The following is a 22846-nucleotide window of genomic DNA, read 5'->3' on the forward strand; positions in this document are numbered from 1 at the left end:
GCTTAAGCATGAATGCATTACTGTTTAATTAGGAAAAAAAATACTATTAAACACCAAAATGTTAAGAAACCTTCAGGCCTTGCATTCCTACCACAGTGAACTCCTAAGAATTTGGACCCCAAGACAAGAACCAGAGTACTGATAGGGTTCTGAAGCCCCTCTAGCTCTCTGACATTCTAAGAATTCTAAGGAGAAATGCTGGACTTAGATCAGGGAAAAACAATATGGAGAGTTGGAGGTGGAAAGAGAAAGTTTGGGTGAGACTGTACCTTGGACTCAGGTTACAAGGAAACTGGTGATAACCTTGTAGGCCAACTGGTTATACTGTCTCAAGGGAATGTGGGGCAGTCCACACTAAGGGTTCAAGGGTGGAAGGGGGCACATAATCCCATAGTAGTCAGTATCACCATGAGTCTCTTCTGCAGCCCTGGGATGAGCAGAAGAAACATGGCCCTAAATGCCTGAAGACACAGACTCTAATGACCAAAGAGTTGGCTATAAACGCCGCAGAGGTGATGCATTAGGCAGGGTGTGCCCCAGTCAGTTGGTCCTGAGGACACCATGTCCCAACCTGGGGAAGGTCAGGGAACAAGACTCTGGGAACTCAAACCTGTTTTAGAGTTTGGCAGGCTCCCAGCTGCAAAGGCAAGACCCAGGGTCAGAGTCTCTATTCCCCACCCAGACCAGAAACACACACACACAGAAACAGAGCACTTATGAAAGAGCACCATGGAGAATGGCGTTTGGAAAATTAAAAGACTGAAACAGAGACACCTGCACATAGACACAGATCTGGGCTCTGAAATACTAAAAGCAAGTGAGATGGCAGGCAGATGTGTGGACATAATAGAGCACTGCAGAGAAGTGTACCAGGGGATCCTGACAGAGACCTAAAAAGGAAAACGATGGAAATAGGAAGAATACTTGGAAAGAGGGAAAATGAAGTAAAGCTAGGATGGATCTTGGAGAAAGATCTCTGCACATACAGACTCCAGACTCCACTTAGCGTGGGGCTTCTGTCTTCTGTGCTTTCCATGACCTCTTCCACCTCAACTAGATTAGTCATTACCATATTCTGTCTTGTCCAGGTCTGTCCGATTCAGATATTACCATGTACCTTCCATATGTCAGTGTCTAACCAAGGTGCTGACATCACCACTGACCCAGACAATGAGCTGATCTTCCACATTGCACACTGGATCAGATTTCCATGGATGGCTCTTAATTTGACTCCAGAAATAGCAACCTAGATTGTTAGGCTGACTGCCTCCCTGGAGGATAGCATTTATTCAGCTCTGTGCAAGTTTTGGTATGAAGTATGACAGTTAACCTGACAAGGCAGATAATTTGGGGTGCCGTAAATACATGACGTCATGCTTTTGGAACAGATGTGGTTTGACAAACACAAGTCATTGACAATGAGCTCCCTGAGGGCAGGTTTGGTTATTCAGTCAATTTGGTTTTTCTCAAGTCCTGGCAAGGTGATCTGCAGAGAGATAAATGCTCAATAATGGTTGGTGAATAAAAGACTTAATCAAATACTGGACCCTGCCCTTAATGGAGCTCAAGACTATTAGAGCAGATAAAATGTCATAAATCACTATAATATAAGTTGGATGGTGGGCAAGGTTATTAGCAAGTGCAGGCAAAGAATTGTGGTGGTTCAGCGGCACCAGAAATCTCTTCCATGGTAGAGAGTGGAGGAGGTGGCATTTGAGCTGAGTCTTGAACCATACAAGGGATTTAGACAGAAGAGAGAGTAAAAATCATTAACAGGGTAGTGGGTACACAAGTACCCATTCATGACAGTGGAGGCTGGCTGGGGCATTCAAGTGGGGTCCTTGGGCCTCAGCTCTGCCAAGCATTTATCTCTTTAGATAAGAGATCAGTAGAGTTCCTGGGGAGGAGTGAGGTAGCAGGAGCCACCCTGAAGCTAGGGGCTAGTTCTCAACAAAATTAGAAATACTTCAATATATTTCTCCAATCCATACAACCATATGGGTGCATATCTACTGAATGTTAGCCCCAGCTAGGAACTTCCTGAGATGGTCTTACTTTCTTCTGGTTTGTTGAAACCATAGGGACCTTACTATAATGTGAGCTACAGAACAGAAGAGGCTGTCCTCTAGTTCAATGCTGCATCCCTATGGCTTAGAACAGTTCTTGGAGGGTTGGAGGAGGCTCAATAAATGTTTCTCAAATGAACAGGCATACTGGGAACCCCAAGTCCATTCTTGGGGTCCTTTCACTCTTCTCCTTGCCCCTGCTCTCCCCCAGCCCTCAGCACAACCTAATATGAGAATTGGATTCCGTCATTCTCCTGCACAAGATATCTGATGCCTTTCCTTTGCACAAAATCCCATTCTCCACCTTGTTTTTAGCAATTGAACTGCTTCTTTTTCAAAGCCCTGATCATATTTTGCCTACTTCTGTATTACTTTCTTAGGCAGAATTAATCTCTTTCCCCTGAATATTGTGATAGTGTTTGCCCTCACTCACTAGACAGTGAGATCCTTAGGACAGGGACTGTGTCTTATTCATTTCTATACCTTTAGTCCATAGTCTAATGCTGGACATAGTAGATGCTAAATAAATATTTGTTAAATATAAGACTGAATGGTATTCCCAGCAGTGAGAACTAGATGAACAAAGGGGGTTAAAGGTCTGGGGGAAAAATTAATACTTTAATTTGGCTGGAATATGAGGGAGAACAGTAGGAAGCAGCTCCCCCAACAAGCTCTAGTCAACTACAGGAAGAAGATGGGCAGGTGGAAGCCAATGAAGGTTTTTGAGAAGAGGTGTAACATGATGAAAAATAAATTTACTTTAAAACATCACCGTTCCTCTCCTATATACACTCAGTTTTTCATTTATACTCAGATTTGCCTCCCATCTACCTATCTGTCCACCCACTCCCAGGCTTCCCCAGCAGCTTGTCCTACCCCTTTATCTGGTCTGTGGCTCGGCCAGGGATATATTCATGGGCTGCTTCCCTCTCAGCCAGAGGCTGTGCGGGCCCCAGCTCCCTGTCTTTCCCCTTCTCTGCCTGGGGCTGGGAAGCAGGCCAGGGTTAGCTGAGGCTGGCTGGTGAGCAGCTGGGTGGTGCCAGGGAGAGCCTGTGTAGTGCCAGGTGGTGCCTTGGGTTCCAGGCTGAGCCTATGACCCTGATAACCTCCTGCCTGTGCATATACCTGCCTCTCACACCCACCCCCATCCAGGCTTTGGTATCGGGGAAGGGGCACAGGGCCAGGCAGACCCACGGGACTTTGGCTCCATCTCTACAAAAGGGCCCTCTGTGAGTCAGCCTGCTCCCCTCCAGGCTTGCTCCTCCCCCACCCAGCTCCTGTTTCCAATGCACGTACAGCCCGTACACACCGTGTCTGGGACACCCCACAGTCAGCCGCATGGCTCCCCTGTGCCCCAGTCCCTGGCTCCCTCTGTTGATCCCAGCCCCTTCTCTGGGCCCTGGTGTGCAACTGCTGCTGATCCTGCCACTCCTGGTTCCTGTCCATCCCCAGAGCCTGTCCCGGATACAGGGGACACCCGGGTTGGGAGGAGATTCATCTGGAGAGGATGATCAATTGGATGAGGAAAACCTACCCAGTGAAGAGGATCCACATGGAGAGGAGGACCCGCCTGGAGAGGAGGATCCACCTGGAGACGAAGACCCACCTGGAGAGGAGGACCCATCTGGAATGAAGACTGAACCAGGAAAAGAGGACTCTCTGAAGTTAGAGGATCTACCTACTGTTGAGGCGCCCAGGGACACCCCAGGCTCCCAGAATAATGCCCACAGGCACAACAAAGGTAAGTGGTCATCAGCCCTCCAAGTCTAGGCTCCAGGAGGCTTGTCCTCCAGGTGCTCAACCCTAGCCCAGGCAGGGATTATTCAGCGAAGGAAAGGAGCCTATACACTGACAGTAGCCTTTCCCATCCCCTTGGGATCTCATGCCACTAAACACTCCCCTCCCCCCTTTCAGAGCTAGAAGGGGATCTGTGAGGAGACCAAAAAGCACAGATGGAGAGAGGTGAGCAGGAAGAGATGAAAAAGAAAGGCGGAGGTTGGAGAGGAGAGAGAGATGAAGGAAATGGAAAGAGATATGAGGAGAGAAGAAAGAATATGAGGGGAGAGAAGAAAGACGGTAGCAGGGTGGGTAGCAATGGAAGAGCCAGGAGGGCTTGTAGAGATCACCGCATCCCCATTCTACAGATGAGGAAAGCGAGACTTAGGAAGAAGGAATAGTAAGTAGGGGAACCTGGTTTTTTGACTGAGAAACCAGGAGACTCAGAAATGAAGAACCTTGGGAAGGGAGTTGGAGACAGGGAGAAAGGGAAGAGGGTCTATTGTTTTGGGCCTGGGGACCAAACCCCTTTCCCCACCCCACCCCCCACTTTACAGACTAAGACAAGGCTGCAAACTGGTATCTCTGGGGCCTGTAGGATCTTTGATCTACCAAGCTATGGTGTTATGTTTGGTTGCAGTCTGTTGTGCTTTATACCTGGCCACGTAAGGCATTCCCGTTACCCCCTATGCCCCTGTCAAGGAGGGGAACGCACTTCCTTCTGGCCGCTGGGGAGGGACTGGGCTTAAATATCGGCTTTCCGTCCTTCTCACTTATGCAGGGGATGACCACAGTCATTGGCGCTATGGAGGTGAGACACCCACCCCCTGCACACCCAACCTGGGCACCCTGCTCTGCCGACCTGACCCCCCAGAACTTTGGTTCCCGGGCGTCCCACCCACTGCACCCGCCTGCCAGTCCGCAGCACGGCCCGCTGCCCTCTCGGTCCCCAGCCCCGATCTCTATTTCCCTCCCGATGCCTTCTCACTCCACCCTCTCACTTTTTCTACCCCGCTTCCCTAACCGGCCCTGATCTTGTCACCAGACTTCCCGTCCACACTCTCTCGCTCCAGGAGACCCGCCCTGGCCCCAGGTGTCCCCAGCCTGCGCGGGCCGCTTCCAGTCGCCCGTAGATATCCGGCCCCAGCTCGCCGCCTTGAGCCCGGCGCTGCCCCCGCTGGAGCTCCTGGGCTTTGAGCTCCCGCCACTCCCAGAACTGCGCCTGCGCAACAATGGCCACACCGGTGAGGGGGGTCTCGCCGCGGAGCCGCCCGGGGGGGCGGAGCCTGTCGGGGGACGCGCGGGGGCCGAGAGCCGGGGTCCGCCCGCCACGCCCGCGCCTGGCGGTTAGACACCCCCGACCCCACCCCCACCCCGCCACCCCCGGCTCACCTGGCTCTTCCCTCGCAGTGCAGCTGACCCTGCCTCCGGGGCTGGAGATGGCCCTGGGCCCCGGGCGGGAGTACCGGGCCCTGCAGTTGCACCTGCACTGGGGGGCCGCGGGCCGCCCGGGCTCGGAGCACACGGTCGACGGCCACCGTTTCCCAGCCGAGGTGAGCGTGCGGAGGCGAGGCCAAGGGGGACGCTGGGCCGGGGGTCTTGCCCTCTTCTACCCTCCGTTTCTCTCCAGATCCACGTGGTTCACATCAGCACTGCATTTGCCAAAGTTGAGGAGGCCTTGGGACGCCCGGGGGGGCTGGCCGTGTTGGCCGCCTTTCTGCAGGTACCAGCGCTGGACGCCCCTATTCCCTGCTTCCCCACGCCACGCCCCAGGGCTCAGTGTAGCTTGACCCCGGAGACCCCATCCTAACACACTCACCCTGGCACCTGGCAGGCCTCATTCACTCATTAATTCATCCAACACGCACTGTGAGCCAGGCACTGAGCCACACAAAGGACTCAGAAACCCTGGCTCCTTGACTTAAGGAGCCCACAGCCGGTGGAGGCAGCTGACAATGAAAGGCACATACGGAGGGCACATACAGAGCAGAGGTGGTCAGAGGAAAGTTCCCGGAGGTCAGACTTGAAGCCTGCAGTAGTGGGAAGGAAAGGGAGATATTCCATGTAGAGCCAACATTATATGTGGACTATGATACACTCAGGGAATGGCAGGTGGAACAGAAGGGACACCAGGAAGAGGAGTTTCTTAAATACTCCTATAACTCATAATTTCCACTCTGTGAAATGCAGTAAAGCCTAGAGAAATATTTAGTGACCTCTTTGGGACCTGTAACAATCAGGGCTACCTACATAGTGATTAGAAGAGACTAGTAAAATGCAGGGATGATGGGGAGATACCTTCTAGGCTCAGTCACTGCCTAACTGACTCTTTAGCGCCAGCCTCACAGTACAAAGTTCAGAGAAGGCATCTGAGATAGGATGTCCTTGCTCCAAAACTCAAACACATGAACTCTTAAGGTGAATGTAGAGGAAATGAGAATACAAAGTTATTATGGTTTTCTGTGGGGAGACCATGAGTGTGTATGTGGAGGTAGGATCAGTGAGACTGGAAAAGATAGCAGGACCCAGGTCACAGTCAAGTGGCCCATCTTCCTGCTTCTCCAATTTGCCATTGAAACCAGCCCACCAAACAGGTTAGGTCAGTAACCTGCTAGAGTAAATCGACCAAGTAGTAATACACAAGATTTTATGTTCTCTCAGCATCCTCAGAGCTGAGAAACGGGAGGAGTATGCAAAGCCCACCTCACCTTCAGGCCTCCAGCCATAGCCCTAGATGCCTATAAGAACCTGTCTTGTACTGTCATTTCCCAGGAGGGTCCAGAAGAAAACAGTGCCTATGAGCAGTTGCTGTCACATTTGGAAGAAATCACTGAAGAAGGTGAGTTTGTTGGTCTGGCCACTGTCCTCAATACCCTTGTTCATAAAGAACTGTCCTTGGGAAGTCTCAGGAGTGAGAATGGATGATCAGCTCCCTCCCACAGGAAGGGAAACAATGTGTGAAATGACTGACTATGACCTTGACAATAACTATAAAGCTGAGCAGAGGCCCACAAGCTTTATGGCTCAAAACCAAGACAGACAAAAACCCCACCTAACCCCCCCCCCAAAAAACCCCAAACCCCACAAAACCCAAAATCAAACAAAAACCAATGAGACACAAAACAAGACCAAAAAAAAAAAAGTGTTTGAAATTTCAGAGGTTGAGTCTGGAGCAAAAATATTTCTGAAAACGATTTCTCCTTAATAAGCATCAAATATTTTAAATTTGTACTTTTGTTGGGAATATTTCCCTTCTCAGCCATTCTGAGTTATTTTAAATCTCACTACTCTACTTACATTTTACTGAACTAGAGGAACTGTGCTTTTGAGTTTTTGTGTGTTTTTTATGGTTTCAAATGTCTATATTTGTTTACAAGCTATTCAGCTCATTTTCCCTTTTGATTCATTTGGGCTTAAATCCATAGTGTAGCTTGTTATCATAGTATGCAAAGTAAGAATGAAGACTCAGGGAGGACCTAGGGAGAACTTCTTTCACTCTGTGAAGACTCATGGCACTTTCTTATGAGTTATGTCTTGTTCTGAGTTATGGGAAGGGACACAGTGAAGAAAGAGGTGGTCTCAGGAAGTTGCATCAGCATGGCTTCTGGGAGATGAAGTTGTACCCCTATACCCCAAAGCTTTGGAGAGAAGCAATCTAGGTGGGATTCCAGCATAGGTCCTCTCCACAGACTCAGAGACTTGGGTCCCAGGACTGGATGTATCCGCGCTGCTGCCCTCTGACCTCAGCCGCTACTTCCGCTATGAGGGGTCTCTAACCACACCCCCCTGTGCCCAGGGGGTCATCTGGACTGTGTTCAACCAGACAGTGAGGCTGAGTGCTAAGCAGGTGGGGCTGGGGCATGGTGTCGACACGGGATGTGGGGGAAAGAGGTATAAGGATGAGATCAAGGTGCATAAACAGAGGAAGCGGCCATATGGGGGAAGTGGGGGACATAGCGGGTGAAGCCCTGGGTGCTGGCTGTGAATAGGCCTGTGACTCTTTCATTTTCTTGTCATGAGCCCACTCCCACTATCTACTGACCTCCCTAGCTCCACACCCTCTCTGGCTCCCTGTGGGGACCTGATGACTCTCGGCTACAGCTGAACTTCCGAGCCACACAGCCTTTGAATGGGCGAATAATCGAGGCCTCCTTCCCTGCTCAAGTGGAGAGCAGCCCCAGGTCTTTTGAGCCAGGTGCAGCTTTGTGGTGACCCATATTGCCATGTTCCCTCCCCCCCCCCCACCCCAGGTCCCTCATCCTCCCATGTCACTGGTAGTCACAGCCCTTGGTTCTAATGTGTCTTTTTTCTCTTCAGTCCATCTGAATTCCTGCCTTGGTGCTGGTGAGTCTGTGCCCCTTCTCTGGCTCCTGACGCCTTGGTATCATTTAGCCCCAGGGGTAGGACCACCTCTACCCACTCTCCTTTTCTGAAGAACAGACCTCCAACCCCAATAAGACAGTGTCAGATCAAGGGGGAGGGGATACTCCTGTTGTCCCCAGAGCAAGTTGGTTAGAATGAAGCTCCGGGACTCTCTTAGCTTCTTCCTTCCCAAACAGCCTCTTTTATTTTGTTTTTAGGTAAGAAAAAAAGGTGCTTATCTTACTCCTTGTGTATCCACCCCCATCCCTTTGCTGACCTCTTTTGGATTCTAACACTGAGGGCAGCTGGAGAATCTGGGGGTCAGAGGTGGGGGATACACTGAAGCAGGCTGAGGGAATCCTACAGACTCCTCTTCACTTTGAGGCAGCCTCTCCTCTTCCTCCAGGTGACATCCTGGCCGTGGTTTTTGGCCTCCTCTTTGCTGTCACCAGCATCGCCTTCATTGTGCAAATGAGAAAGCAGGGAAGGTATACTTATCCTCTTCCTCAGGCACTGCCCCACCTAGCTGGATGCAAATGAGCTCATCTTTCTGATTGGGCTTTTGTGTTGTGCAGACTCCGGAATGGGACCAAAGGGAATGTTAGCTATCACCCAGCAGAGGTCACAGAGACTGTTGCCTAGAGGCCTTGGAACTTGGAGAATATGCAGAGAGAAGCCAACCAGAAGAATCTGAGGGGGAGCTGGAGACTTTGTCCTTTCCTACCCTTTATACCACTTCCTTTTTAAGGTTCAAATTTTTTTTTTTAAATAAATGTTTCTAATAAAATATATGGAAGGCAGCTTTGTTCCCTAAATCAGGAGGATGGTGTATTTATTTCCTATTGCTGCTGCCTTTAACAAATTACCACAAACTGAATGATAATGCAAATTTATCCTCTTAGAGTTCTGGAGGTCAGAAGTCCAAAATGAATCTTCTGGGCTGAAGTTAAAGTGTCATAAGGGCTGGTTCCTTCTGGACACTTTGAAGGGAGGGGGTTTCCTTTTCCAGGTTCTAGAAGCCAAGCATACCTTGGCTTGTGGCCCCTTCCTCAGATCACTCCAGTCTCCTGCTTCCATTGTCATGTCTTACAACTGCCTTGGGTCTTACCTCCCTCTTGTAAGAACCCTTGTGATTACAATTAGACCTGTCTAGATAATTTAGTATACTCTCCCAATTTCAAAATCCTTAGGTCAATCATGAAATTCCTTGTCCCACGGAAGGTAACATTTCACAGGATTAGGGTGTGGACATCTTTGATGGGGGGCATTACTGCCTAGCACAGATGGGAAGGGGGCATAAGTGACTTGGGGCCCCTGGGGTGGCTCAGTAGGTTAAGCATCTGCCTTCAGCTCAGGTCATGATCCCAGGGTCCTGGGACAGAGCCCAGCTCAGCAGGGATCTGCTTCTCCCTCTCGTTCTCTCTCAAGTAAATAAATAAAAATCTTAAAAAAAAAAAAAAAAAAAAAAAAAGAAGTGACTGAGGTCGAATGGCTGGGGGCATCCACACAGCAGTCTGTGTCTGGGTAAGGCAGGCTTAGCCTCTAGGCTTAAAATCATAGTGCGGCTTTGGGGCTTTGACCCTGCTCCAGTAAAATCTGTGTAGCTTTGCAGTTTTGCCTTCAGATTGTGTTGTCTGGCAGCTCCTTTGCCCTGAGGGTAGTAAGGGCCCGGATGTTCCCCCAGCCCCGAGGGGCCCTCTCTGTTTCACACAGCCCGTTCACAACCCTCAGTGAACTCAGGGCCCCCACCCCTCGGCTCCCTTAGAAAAGGAAGTCCTACAGTGGAGCATGGACCAGGCTCTGCTCACTCCTTTGTTCTCCTCGGGCATCCTCTCCGCTTTTCCACTTTGTAAGACTACCACCACCATCGCCAACACCAGAGAGAGGCTGAAAGGGCCCTGTGATGCCAGTAACATCCACTTTATTGCGTTGGGGTGGCGCCGACAGCCCGGCTTGGAGCTGAGCCACCCTCACAGGTTGTTGAGCTCCAGCAGGGTCTGGTCAAGAGTCTGGTGAATCTCCACGTTCTCCTCCTTGGCACTGGCCAAGGTCTCTGTGAGGAGAAGCAGCACGTGAGGAGGGGAGAAGGAGGAGGAGACAGGCTGGGAGGGGGGTGGAGGCACAGGGAGACCTGAGCATGAAGGGATCTGAGAAGCCCGAACCAGGGGCAAATGGACAGACTAACTGAGACATACACAGAGACCTCCCTGAGGGCTTCAGGGGCCTAAGGGTGGGATGGGGAGGCTGAGTCATTAACTAATTCACCTCCTTCTTTGGAAGGTTTAAGAGAGTTGGAAACAAGAGGAAAGACAAAGACTGAGCCAGAAAAGGGTGGGCCAGACAGACAGACAAGACCCAGGCAGAAAACAGACCTGCAGCGAAAGCCCCATGTCGGCATCCAGTGTCTTCCCAAACCTCACCCCAGACCTCCCACCACCACCTGGCCCTTCCTCAGCACCTCCCCACCTGGCTCCCTGCCAGCCCCCTCTTTCTCCTGGAACTGCAGCAGGGTGCTGTGAGGTCAGCGACAGGCCTGGGTGCCTGGGTGAACACAAGAGCGAGGCTCTCAGAGGTGGTAGAGGGCCCACGGGGATTGACGGGTAGTGTGTGCCCACGTGCAGCAGCAAGACAGTGATAGACGGGGTGGGGGGTTCTGTGTGCATTACAGTGTTCTGTGGGTGAGCTCAGTATGGGGGGTTGTCACAAGATTGGGGTTGTCTGCAAAAAAGCCAGGATCTCTGTGGGGGTGATGGAAGTGCTCTCTGCAGGGCAGGAAAACAGCACCGAGACCAAGGTGAGTTTATTAAGCAGCAGAAAGAGGTAGAGGCTGGAGGGTGGAGTGGGTGGATAGGAGGTTGAAGCAAGTGCCAAGGTGGGCGGCAAGTGCGGTTGGAGCTCTCCAAGGCTGCACCCAGCCTGGCTGCACGATGCTGGCCATTCTGTGCCTCCTCTCTGCCCCCTGCCCACAGAGAGAATGGAAAGGGAGGAGAGAATGGGCTGAGGGGGCCACATTGGCGTGGGGCTCAGAGGGAGGTGATGTCGTTGAGTGCGTTGTCCAGCTCCTCGCTGATAGCCTTGTACTTCATCTTCTGTGCATAGACTTCATCTGGGGGGGGTTCAAGGGAGGGGGGCCAGGTAGGAGTGTGGGGAGAGGGAATGGAGGGAAAGAGGAAAGGAAGGAGAGAGGGTAATGGAAAGAGAATAAGAGTCAGAGGTGGACAAAGATGGAGTGAGAGAAATAGACCAGAGAACAGGCTGGACAGCCATGAGGGCTCCTTCTTCCCCTCTCTGTACCCCTGTCTTTTTTTGTTTTTCTCTGTAGCCCAAATCGGTTCTTCCCCCTCTGGAGCTCCTACCTTCCCCAGGGACATGGGGGCACAGTGCTTTGAATAAGTGGGAGTGCTTGCTTCAAGGGGAGGGTGCTAGAGCCGGAAAGGTCTAAGGTCCTAAAGTTTGGAGATAAAATTATGGCTTGCCTGAGAAGGCTGGAAGCACAAGAAGTGGGAATTTCGAAAGTGAAAGGGTTATCATAAAATAAGAAAATACAGTTTAGATAGGAAGGACATTTTTGCTACTAATGAGAAACAGCCACAGATTGGCAAATATACCTGGGTGTTTGTTTTCATCAAATCTAGCTTAAAATAGTATTTTCCATTAATGTCATGAAAACATAGATATTAAATCAAATCCCTCTATACTTAATAAAAAGATCTTTGTGATATAGTGTGTATTGTGTTGCACCTGAAGACAGAATTGTCTAGGGCAGTGGTCTGAGGACCAGCAGCATTGCCATCATCAGGCAGCTTGTCAGACATACAGATTCTTCAAGCCCAGAGTCAGCAATCACTTTGAAGTAGGATTCAGGAATCTGTGTTATAAAAATTCTCAGGCAGCCCAGATGGCTCAGCACTGGTTTAGTGCCACCTTCAGCCCAGGGTGTGATCCTGGAGTCCCACGTCAGGCTCACTGCATGGAGCCTGCTTCTCCCTCTGCCTGTGTCTCTAATGAATAAATAAATAAAAGCTTAAAAAAATAAAGTTTAAAAAATAACTAAAAATTCCCTGAGGTGTTCTCATATGCACTCAAGTTTGAGAAGCACTGGAGTTGGCATGCTGCAACCAGATGCGAGTACTTGAATGGTGGGCACAGCTCCTGGAGCTGCTGGAGTCCTAGGTGGTCCAACACTAATTTATCCAGGACAAATGCAATGGGAAAATAAGGGACAGATGTACAGTCATGGGCAGCATGGACCCACTTAAAGAGGTTTGGGGGTACAGGGGAGTATCCCTTTACCTTCCAGGTCATCGATGGTCTTCTCCAACTTTGCCACAGACCTCTCGGCAAACTCTGCTCGGGTTTCAGCCTTGGCGTAAAGGTAAGAGGGAGGAATGACAAAAAATTCGGCCCTTCCAGTCAACCTCTCCTCTTCCATCCCTATCCCCAAAGTTCTTGCCATAGGCAGTCTCTCTGGCAGGGACGGGGGGGCTCGAGGGGAGAGTGGGGACTGGAAGGACTCTCACCTCTTTTAGCTTCTCCTCCAGCAATTTGATCTCCTCTTCATATTTATCTTCTTTGGTGGAATACTTTTAGGGACATACACATACCATCAGTAGATTGCCCCCATAAATCTTTCACTCCACTGAGCCCACAGGCTACTCCTGATCTTGTCTCCAGGGAACACCAAGCCCCTCCCTGCCTGGGCCCATCACCTCCCTCCCCTGCAGGACCCCATCCTCACTGGCCCTCTACCCCCTTCTACCTTGTCCGCTTGGGCTTCCAGAGATTTCAAGTTGTTGGTAACAATTTTCAGCTCCTCCTCTAGGTCCCCACATTTACTGTAGGGGGTGTGTGGCAGGGGAGGGGGGATGTGAGGGCACAGTGTGGGAGACAGTGGAGATGGCACAGTGAGGAAGGGGTGGAGGAGAGAAGAGAAGAGCAGAGTTGTGAGAGTGACAGCAGGCAGAGTTTGTAAGCCCAAGGCCCTTCCCAACCCCCAACAGGTGAGAGAGCAGCCTGAGACTGGGAAGCAGGTGAGCTAAAAGAAGGCACCATTGCCCAGTGAGGTCACTACCTCCTCCTCTGAGGCCATCAGGGACTTGAGGGCCTGGTCCATGGTTCGGAGTTCCTCCTCCAGCTGCCTGGCTCGGCTGGGGGCAGCAGTTAGGGGTCAGAGGACAGGACCTGTCCCTATGGCCCCAAGCCTGGGAAACTGCCTCCCACTTGCCCCAGAGCCACGGGACCAGGCTGAGTTTCATTTGCCATCCCCGGGTAGCCTTACCTCTCAGCCACCTCTGCTCTCTCTTCTGAGCGCTCCAGCTCTCCTTCTAGGATCACCAGCTTCCTGGCCACCTGGGGAGAAAGGGACAGAAGAAGAGCCCTGGTGAATGGCTGGGAGTATCTGGGGATTGAGAGGGAGAAGGAAGTGGGGTAGGGCTGTCACCTCCTCATATTTGCGGTCTGAATCCTCAGCGATGTGCTTGGCCTCCTTCAGTTGCATCTCCTGCAGCTCCATCTTTTCCTCATCCTTCATGGCTCGGTTTTCGATGACCTTCATTCCTCTGAGAGGCAGGGAGAGGGGGCGGAAGTGGGGTCAGGACCAGCAGAGACAGGCTGCCTGCCCCTCCCCGACCCATCCCTGGGAGGCCCCCAGCCCACCTCTCACTCTCGTCAGCTGCCTTCTCAGCCTCCTCCAGCTTCTGTAGGGCTGTAGCCAGGCGCTCTTGCGCCCGGTCCAGCTCCTCCTCTACCAGCTGAATGCGGCGGTTCAGGGAGGCCACATCTGCCTCGGCCTGTGGGTCAAAGGCCAGAAGTCAGAGGGGCTTTGTCTGCCTTGGATGAGGATCAGAGAGGTTCCAGAGGCTGGTAAGATTCTTGTCAGAAAGAATCTGTTTCCTAGCTTCCAGACTTTGTCTATTTTTCCCCCTAACCAGCCATCTTCTATTCAGACTCTGTACTCCCAGCCCAAAACATGCATTCCTTAACGAGCTCCACTCCCCTGCTTCAGGGACTCTTCTAGCACGGTGCATGGTTATTTTCCTGATAGTTATCTGCAAGTCCTTCTGCGTCGCTGAAAGCACTCCAGTGCTCAGACCAGGTTTGAGGAGCCCTGACTCCTCCAGGGCAAAGCCTGGCTCAGCTAAGGGGTGAGGAAAATCAGGCCAACCAGATCGCACCACTGCTAAAAATAGCCAATCACAGAGTTAAGCTCTGTGATGTCACTGGCTGCCAGGCAGACTCCCAGCGAGGGCCTCAGGAGGCTCTCTGGCCCAGAGGAGATACTGGAGGCTGTAACAAGGGGCTTCTTGCCCAGTGGGAGGCAGCTGGAGGTGGTGCAGGGCAGTGTGAGTGATACATATTCAGCCCCTGACCTGCAATATGGAGGCAAAACTTGGAGGTTTGGGGGATGGTCCATGGAAAATGATACCTTCCGAAAATGAGAGGGCAGAGCCAAGATGGGCCTCCCATGAAGGAAAGTGAGGGAAGCAATGCAGTTTGGTGTTAAGAGCATCGGCTCTGAGTCAGACTGCCATCTGTGAGCTCACTCACTCGACACTTGTGTGACCTTGGACAACTTATTTCATCTCTCGAGGCCTCGGATTCTTCCTTTGTAAATTTTAAATCTGAGTTGACACAAGCAGTTCCTCCTCTGTAGGCTGTTCTAAGATAACACAGCACTTCTAATAATCAACAGGACCGGTGGGAGGCTTATAAAACTAAACAGGCTCTCTAGCTCCATGCTAGGTCCACTGAAATGAGATCTCCAGGGCAAGAGCTTGGAAATCTTTTAAATTTTTTTTTTTTTTTTTAAGCTTCCAGGTGATTCTGATGATAAGCCAAGTTTGGGAAACAATAAAATAATATGCAGAAAGCACCTGAGCACATTGCCTGCAGAATCTGCACTCCATAAATGTTAGGTTATCCCTGTCTCTCCCTCAGAGACAACGACCTCGAGATTTAAGTTGGAAAGGAGAAAGGGCCAGTGTAGGGAAGAAGTGAAAGCAGGAAGGGATGGGTGGCAGCCCTGGGGGCAGAGGGTGTAGGAAGCAGGTCCTGGGTGGTACGCTACAGCAGGAGAAACACAGCACCATATATAGAAAGTAGTAGCTTGTCCTCCAGGTGCTTTAGGCCACCTAGAGTGGCAAAGGCCATCGTGGGCAGAGGGCCAGATGACTCAGTGTGGAAGGATTCTGGGGACAGCGCTGGGGGTTGGGAAGAATGACCCTGGGAGAACCTTAGGGGTCCACTCTAGAGAATGATGAGACTCTATAAAAGGAAAGCCCTCTTTGTGATAGTAGGAGGACAAATGGCTCTGAAGAGTCTGAGAAGTCCTGGGGTCCTCATCACAGGACTGATATTTGCCATTTTCTGCTTCTCAAGCTCTTCCTGGTTATGGATGCTGCTCTCCAACTATAGGATAGGCACTACTGTCCCTACTGGATAAACATGAAGAGAGAAGGGGGAAACTGAGGCACGGTGTGAGTGAAGTGCAGTGTTCAAGGTCATACAATAAGTCCGGGCAGTGTTTGCTATTGACTCCTGGCACTGCTGCCCTGAGTCCCCAGCTCTGTCCTCGGCCTCCCCTCCTCCCCTCCAGCCCCCACCCAGCTCCTTGGGTTTCCAGTCCTGCCTCCAGCTGCACTGGGCCTTAGTTATTTATAGAGCGTCAGATGCCCAGGGCTGTCTTTGCTAGCAGCTGTAGGTCAGTTCCCTCCCAAGTGCCAGGGCTGGGGGAGAACCAAAACCAAGCCTGGAGGTCAGAGAAACCAACCTGGGGTGGGGGTTGGGGAACATGGGTAATGGTCAACATAAACAGTAATGTCATCTCAGATCTCAGATGTTCAGACATACTTTTGCTAATCCTCCCATATCTCCAATTATAGGCTCGTTTTAATCCTGGATGGAAGGCAAGTGGGGAAACTGAGGCAGAGAACAGTACAAGTATCATATGCAAAGTCATATGGCTATTCCCCAACCTCAAGGTGGGGGTTGGGAACGGCAGAAGACAGAGAAGTCTGGCTAGGGGATGTGAGGTGGGCAGAGAAATCTGAGCAAACAGGACCTGCTAAGGTGGCTGCCTTGGCATTTGTGGTCCTGTCCCTCTGCCCTGTGGCCTGGCCTGGTCTCAAGGCTGACAGCTTAATGAGGGTAAATGAGGGGCCATTAGAACCTGAGCTGGGTCCCAGTGCACAGCAGGGCTGCTGGAGCCAGAGGTCAAGGCCCGGGAATTTCTAATGGCCCCCCAGGGGTGTAACTCAAGTCAGATCCCATCTCTGGATTCCTCTCCCCCCTCCTACCCAATAGTACCTACACCCATACCCCACAAATGGAGCTGCAGCCTCTTCTCCACTTCCAGCTAGAGGATTAATTGAGGTAGATGGTAAATTCTTGTACCACCCACCCCCTACGATGACTCACTGCTTGATCACTGTACATTCTAAGAGCTGGAACCAAATGGAGTTACAGGGCTGTCTTCTGGGGGAAGTGGTGGGTGGTTTTGATTTACCCACTGCCTTAGATTAATTGTGCAAGCTTGCCCTAGCCTGGGTTTCTTTTTTTTTTTTTTTTTTTTTTTAATTTTTATTTTATTTATGATAGTCGCACAGAGAGAGAGAGAGAAGCAGATAGGCAGAGGGAGAAGCAGGCTTCATGCACCGGGAGCCTGACGTGGGATTCGATCCCGGGTCTCCAGGATCGCGCCCTGGGCCAAAGGCAGGCGCCAAACCGCTGCGCCACCCAGGGATCCCTAGCCTGGGTTTCTGAGAGGAAACCATTTCTGTGCTGGTGCTGGGGATGTCCAGGTCCTCTTTCCCCTACTTCCCCGTGTCTGGGACCCCCTCCCAGTGCACTCTCCCACCCTACCCTGGGTCCGCACTCACGTCGGTGGCCTTCTTCTCAGCCTGCTCCAGTTTTTCCTGGGCGTCCTTCACCGACTCAGAATACTTTTCCACCTCATCCTCTGTTCCTTTCAGCTTCTTCTGGAGGGCCTGCTGCTCCTCCTCCAGCTGGGGGAGAGAGGCCTTGGTTAGTTGGGCCCTGAGGTCAGGAAGGAGGCAAGGTTGTGTGAGGGAGATATTAAAAGATATTTAGGGGCTGTCAGGAAGGAAGCAGGATAGTAGGGGAAAGACAGTGCAGCCAGGGGTGTTGAAGGGGACCCGGTAGGACAGAAAGCTTCCAGCCTCCCAAAGCTGGGGCTGCCCCTGCTTTGCAGGGGCAGGTGTGGAAATTGGGGGATTGCAGCTCCCTAGGCTATGGTGGGTGAGATTAAGTGTGGCTTTGGTCAGGTCCCTGATGGTACTGGATGGGTGAGCCTGGGACTGCAGGCCTCAGGCTAGGGGGCACAGGGCAGGGCCTACCCCTCCCTTGTTGGGGAGGAGGGGGCTGCGCTGGGTCCGGGGCCCCCACCTGCTTGCAGCGGTCCTCAGCCTGCTTCTTGTCGGCCTCGGCCTGCTCCGCACGGTCGATGGCATTCTCCTTGTCCAGCTTTAGCATCTGCATCTTCTTCTTGATCGCGTCCATGGCTGCGGTGGGGGGCGGGCCGGCCGGCGGGCAGTGCGGACGGGACGAGCTGGGCTGGCTGCGCGGACTGGGCGCACGGGTGGCGGGCGAGGAGGACCAAGCCGGACTGGGATGTCCCAGCCGCGCGGGCGCCTAAAAGGCTGGGAGGGACCGGGCGGAGCCGGGGGCCGGGACCCTCCCCCATCGCGGCGCAAACCTTGTAGGGGCAGAAGCGCAGCCTGGTGGGGGGGCGGCGGCCGCCCCCTGTGCCCACCCCCTCGGGACCGCCCCCCTCGGGGCTCCTCCCCTCCCCCACCCCCAGCCGTCGGAAGGTAAAAGGAGCCGGTACGGTCCGCTGGAGAAACCCTGGCCCTGCGGAGGGGAGGGGACCGTCGGGCTGGGGGCTCTGCGTTTCCTCTGAGTGACAGCCCGGCGCAGTGGCAGCTGCGGCTGGGGCCCCTGGGGCTATTTCGGGGCGTGAGCTCACGGCAGCTGCGCGGGCGCAGGGACCCGCGTGCCCCCCTCAGCTGCAGCAGCCGCTGCCCTTAATTTAGAAGTTTCCTGTAAATCCCCCTGGATTAAATGTCTCTTGGGAGGCGGGGCTCCTCCGTGGTTCGAGTACCTCAGTTTACCCTGAGTCCCAGACTCTGGGTCTGCGTTACCGACGTGGTAGTGACAGCGGTGAGTCTCACCGGGGACTTGGGGAAACTGAGGCAGGAGGGGATTTTTTTTTTTTTTTTTTTTTTTTCCCCCCAGAGCCCCGGCCCAGTGCGGAGCGGGGTCCGGCCTGCTGCCCCCGGAGGGCGGGCCTGCCCTCCCTTCCCCTCGCTTCCCCTCCCAGCCCCTGCCCCAGGAGCCAGGGCCCCTCCTCTACGGTGGCGGGGCGCCTAGGTACCCAGCTCCGCACCCCGCCCGCCCTGCCCCCACACGTGCCCCGCGTGTTTTCCGGGTGGCTCGGGCCGGCGCGGCGCGCTCCCGCCCCCTCCCCTCCCCTCCCCTCCCCTCCCCCTGCCCCTCCCCTGCCCCTCCCCCCGCCCCGCTTTCCCGGGGCCCCGGCCGCCCCGCCTCCCCCCCTTCTCCCTGCGGACTCTCCCGTCTCCTCCTGCGGGCCAACTTTACGCCAAAATTTCTTTTCTGCCCTTTTTTGGGCCGTTTCCCCGTGGGGAGGCGGGGCCGGCCTGGGGCGGGGAAGGCGGGGGGCGAGGGGAAGAGTTAGGGAGCCCCGGCGTCGGGAGTCGGGGGCGGAGGCGGCGGCCGGGCCCGGGTCGCGCGCGTGAGGCGCGGGGCTGCCCGTTTCGGTTTTCCCTCGGGTGGGGGGGAGGAAGGGGAGGGCCGGCTCGGAGGAGGGGGAAGGGGAGCCCGGGCGGAGGAAACGCGGCGGCCGCGGTTCGCCTGGCTCCGCTGAGGCCGAGGCGGGCTGGCTTTGGCGGGTGGGGGTGGGAAGCGTGGGAAGCGTGGGAAGCGTGGGCGCTGGGCCCGGGCCGCGGGGGACGGGGTGCGGAACTGTGTTCAGACCCGCTTAGCTGCCTGCTTGCTACACGTGGAACAACTTGACCTCGCAGTGTTCGTTCCAGCCATTTCCCTGCTCCCCCAAACTCGTGGGAGACCCGTCCACCCTCCCAGCACCCAGTGCTAAACCCCTGGGGGCTTCCAAGCGCACCCCCGTCCCTCAGTTTCCACAGCCACTTAATGCTGCGGTTACATCGCCTCCACAGGTCCCTCCGCCAGGTCTCTGGGGTTGCCTTGGGCAGCTCCTCACGGTCCCTCCTGCCTGTGTCCGATGCGGTCTTACTCCTCCTTCTCCATTTCATATATTCATTCAACTGAACCTTGACATTGTTAGCAAAGTCTTTTAAAAAATCGGTGCCAGTGTGATCCTAAAATCGTCCAAAACTCCTCCCTCCTCCCTCCCTCCTTTGAGGATAAAAATCCACATTTCTTAATATGGTATCTGAAGTCCATCGTTTTGCCCCTGCCTATCTCTCTGCCTCATTTCCTTTCATCCCCATCCTCATCCCCAAAACACAGACTTATACCTCATGCTGCGTTCATACTGAATTATATGCGGGACCTGGGAATAGCCATACTTTTCTTAAAGCTTCCACTTTTTCTGCATTTTGTTCCCTCTGTCTAAAATGCACTTCTGGGGCAGCCCGGGTGGCTCAGCGGTTTAGCGCCGCCTTCAGCCCAGGGAGTGATCCTGGAGACCTGGGATCGAGTCCTGCATCGGGTTCCGTGTGGGGAGCCTGCTTTCCCCTCTGCCTGTGTCTCTGTCTCTGTCTCTCTCTCTCTCTCTCATGAATAAATAAATAAAAATCTTAAAAAAAAAATGCTCTTCTGTGGGCTGATTCTGGTGGCCTTAAAAACTCAGATCAGGGGATCCCTGGGTGGCTCAGCGGTTTGGCGCCTGCCTTTGGCCCAGGGCGTGATCCTGGAGTCCTGGGATCGGGTCCCCCGTTGGGTTCCCGGCATGGAGCCTGCTTCTCCCTCTGCCTGTGTCTCTGCCTCTCTCTCTGTGTGTGTCTATCATGAATAAATAAAAAAATCTTTAAATTAAAAAAAAAAAAACTCAGATAAAATCATAGCCCTTCTGGGAAGCCTTCCCTGACCACTGCCTATCTCATTTCCTTCACCTAATGGATGTGTGTTCTTGGTCTAGGCTCCTATAATTCTCAGAATTCCTGTTACAATTGTTCCTGTGCCTACCCTATGGGCTTCTTCATTGGCAGGTGAGTTCTCTGGAACAGGGACTATCTTACTCAAATCCGAATCCCCAAAGCCTAGCAAAGCATCAGGCATGAGGTGACACTCCATAAACTTTTGCTGGGTAAACTTTTTACGCACACAAAAATATTAATATTATCTGGATCTAAAGGAACTCATGGTCTAGTGCAGCAGTTCTCAAACTCCCCCCACCCCCAAACTTACTGGTCTTAGAACCTCTTACATTATTACAAATTAAGAATGGTTTGAAGATCCAAAAACCTTTTGTTGAAGTGGATTATATCTATCAATAATTAACATATTAAAATGGAAACTGAGGGCAGCCTCGGTGGCGCAGACGTTTAGTGCTGCCTGCAGCCCAGGGCATGATCCTGGAGACCCGGGATCGGGATCGAGTCCCACATCAGGCTCCCTGCATGGTGCCTGCTTCTCCCTCTGCCTGTGTCTCTGTCTCTCTCTCTAGCTGTGTCTCTATGAATAAATAATAAGTAAAATCTTAAAAAAATAAAATGGAAACTGAGAAATTTAAAATATTTATTAATTCATTAAAAATGACAGAAATAAACCCATTATACATTGACCCTGTTAACATAAAGGATTTTTTTAACATACAGGATTTTTAATTGATGTATAATTAACATCCAATGTTATATTAGTTTCCATTGTATGACATATTGATTCAACAATTCTATATATTACTCAGTGCTCACCATGATAACTGTAATCACCATATGTTATTACAATATTATTGACTATATTCCCTATGCTGTACTTTTTCCTCTATGACATTTATTTTATAACTGGAAGTTTATACTTCTTAATGCCCTTTATCTTTTTCATTCATTCTCCCACCTCCCCTCTGGTAACCACCAGTTTGGTCTCTATTTAAGAGTCTGTTTTTGTTGTTGTTGTTTAAGATTTTATTTATCTGAGAGAGAGAGAGTATGCAAGGGGTGGTGGTGGTAGGGGCAGAGGGAGAAACAGAAGCAGACTCCCTGCTGAGCAGGGAGCCTAACATGGGGCTTGATCCCAGGACCTCAAGATCATGACCTGAGCTGAAGGTGAATGCTCAACTGACTGAGCCTCCCAGGCACCCCTTGTTGTTTGTTCATTTGTTTTTTAGAATCTGCATATACATGAAATCAAATGGTATTTGTCTTTCTTTGACTTATTTTACTTAGCCTAATACCATCCCTCTAGGTCCACCATCCATGTTGTTGCAAATGGCAAGATCTCATTATTTTTTTATGGTTGAGTAATATTCTATTGTGTATATCTGTATACCGCACCATCTATTCATCTATCCATGGACACTTAGGCTGCTTCCATATCTTGGCTATTATAAATAATGTTGCAATAAACATAGGGGTGCATATATATTTTTGAATTAGAGTCTTCATTTTCTTTGAGTAGATACCCAATAGTGAAAATACTGGATCATATAGTATTTCCATCTTTAATTTGTTGAAGAATATACTGGTTTCCACAGTATTTGCACCAATTTACATTCCGACTGACAGTGCACAGGGTTCCCTTTTCTTCACATTCTCACCAACAGTTGTTATTTCTTGTCTTTTTGATACTAGCCATTCTGACTGGTGTGGAGTGGTATTTCATTGTGATTTTGTTTTTTTATAAATTTTTTTTAAATTTTTATTTATTTATGATAGTCACAGAGAGAGAGAGAGAGAGAGGCAGAGACATAGGCAGAGGGAGAAGCAGGCTCCATGCACCGGGAGCCCGATGTGGGATTCGATCCTGGGTCTCCAGAATCGCGCCCTGGGCCAAAGGCAGGCGCCAAACCGCAGCGCCACCCAGGGATCCCCTCATTGTGATTTTGATTTGCATTTCCCTAATGATCAATACTGTTGAGCATCTTTTTATGTGTTTGTGGCCATCTCTGTGTCTTCTTTGGAAAAAATGTTTATTCAGGTCCTCTGCCCAATTTTTAATCAGATTGTTTTTTTGGTGTTGAATTGTATAAGTTCTTTACATATATTGGATATTAACCTCTATCAGATATATCATTTGCAAATATCTTCTGTTCATTTTCTGTTTTTGTTGATGGTTTCCTTTACTGTGCAAAAGTTTTCTATTTTGAACATAAATGTTTTTTTAAATTTATTTTTTAAAGATTATTTATTTATTTATTCATGAGAGACACAGAGAGAGAGAGGCAGACGGAGAAGCAGGCTCCATGCAGGGAGCGTGACGTGGGACTCGATCCCCAGTCTCCAGGATCACGCCCTGGGCTGACAGCGGCGCTAAACTGCTGAGCCACCTGGGCTGTCCTGAACATAAATGTTTTTAATAAAAACTATATTCACCTCCCTAAATTAGTGTGAGGATGGCAGTTGTATCACATTTTTACAAATCTCTTTAATATCTGGCTTAGTGGAGGACATGGATTCTCAAAATCTACT

The 22846-nt window shown here is 51.5% G+C and overlaps 2 protein-coding genes across 5 annotated transcripts; one reads left to right on the plus strand and one right to left on the minus strand.

Moving 5' to 3' along the window:
• The first annotated feature begins 3319 nt into the window (after positions 1–3319).
• On the plus strand, positions 3320–9019 carry CA9 (carbonic anhydrase 9). The gene is made up of 11 exons (XM_072841898.1): positions 3320–3807; positions 4624–4653; positions 4916–5086; positions 5253–5395; positions 5473–5565; positions 6615–6681; positions 7532–7689; positions 7893–8037; positions 8160–8186; positions 8611–8692; positions 8780–9019. The coding sequence occupies exons 1-11, from the start codon at positions 3405–3407 to the stop codon at positions 8844–8846; spliced, it is 1386 nt and encodes a 461-aa protein (XP_072697999.1). The 5' UTR covers positions 3320–3404; the 3' UTR covers positions 8847–9019.
• Positions 9020–10108: 1089 nt separating this feature from the next.
• On the minus strand, positions 10109–17857 carry TPM2 (tropomyosin 2). 4 transcript variants are annotated; one of them, XM_072841917.1, is made up of 9 exons: positions 17607–17857; positions 17081–17206; positions 13860–13993; positions 13645–13762; positions 13483–13553; positions 12964–13039; positions 12725–12787; positions 12498–12567; positions 10109–10257 (listed from the first exon to the last, which is right to left on the minus strand). In XM_072841917.1, the coding sequence occupies exons 1-9, from the start codon at positions 17718–17720 to the stop codon at positions 10175–10177; spliced, it is 855 nt and encodes a 284-aa protein (XP_072698018.1). In that variant the 5' UTR covers positions 17721–17857; the 3' UTR covers positions 10109–10174. The 4 variants fall into 4 exon arrangements, with proteins under 4 accessions (XP_072698018.1, XP_072698019.1, XP_072698016.1 ...); XM_072841918.1 differs by having other exon boundaries at positions 10109–11310; XM_072841915.1 differs by lacking the exon at positions 12964–13039 and adding an exon at positions 13276–13351.
• Positions 17858–22846: the final 4989 nt, after the last annotated feature.

The sequence above is a fragment of the Canis lupus genome, chromosome 10, assembly GCF_048164855.1.
Source record: "Canis lupus baileyi chromosome 10, mCanLup2.hap1, whole genome shotgun sequence".
Taxonomy (NCBI): domain Eukaryota; kingdom Metazoa; phylum Chordata; class Mammalia; order Carnivora; family Canidae; genus Canis; species Canis lupus.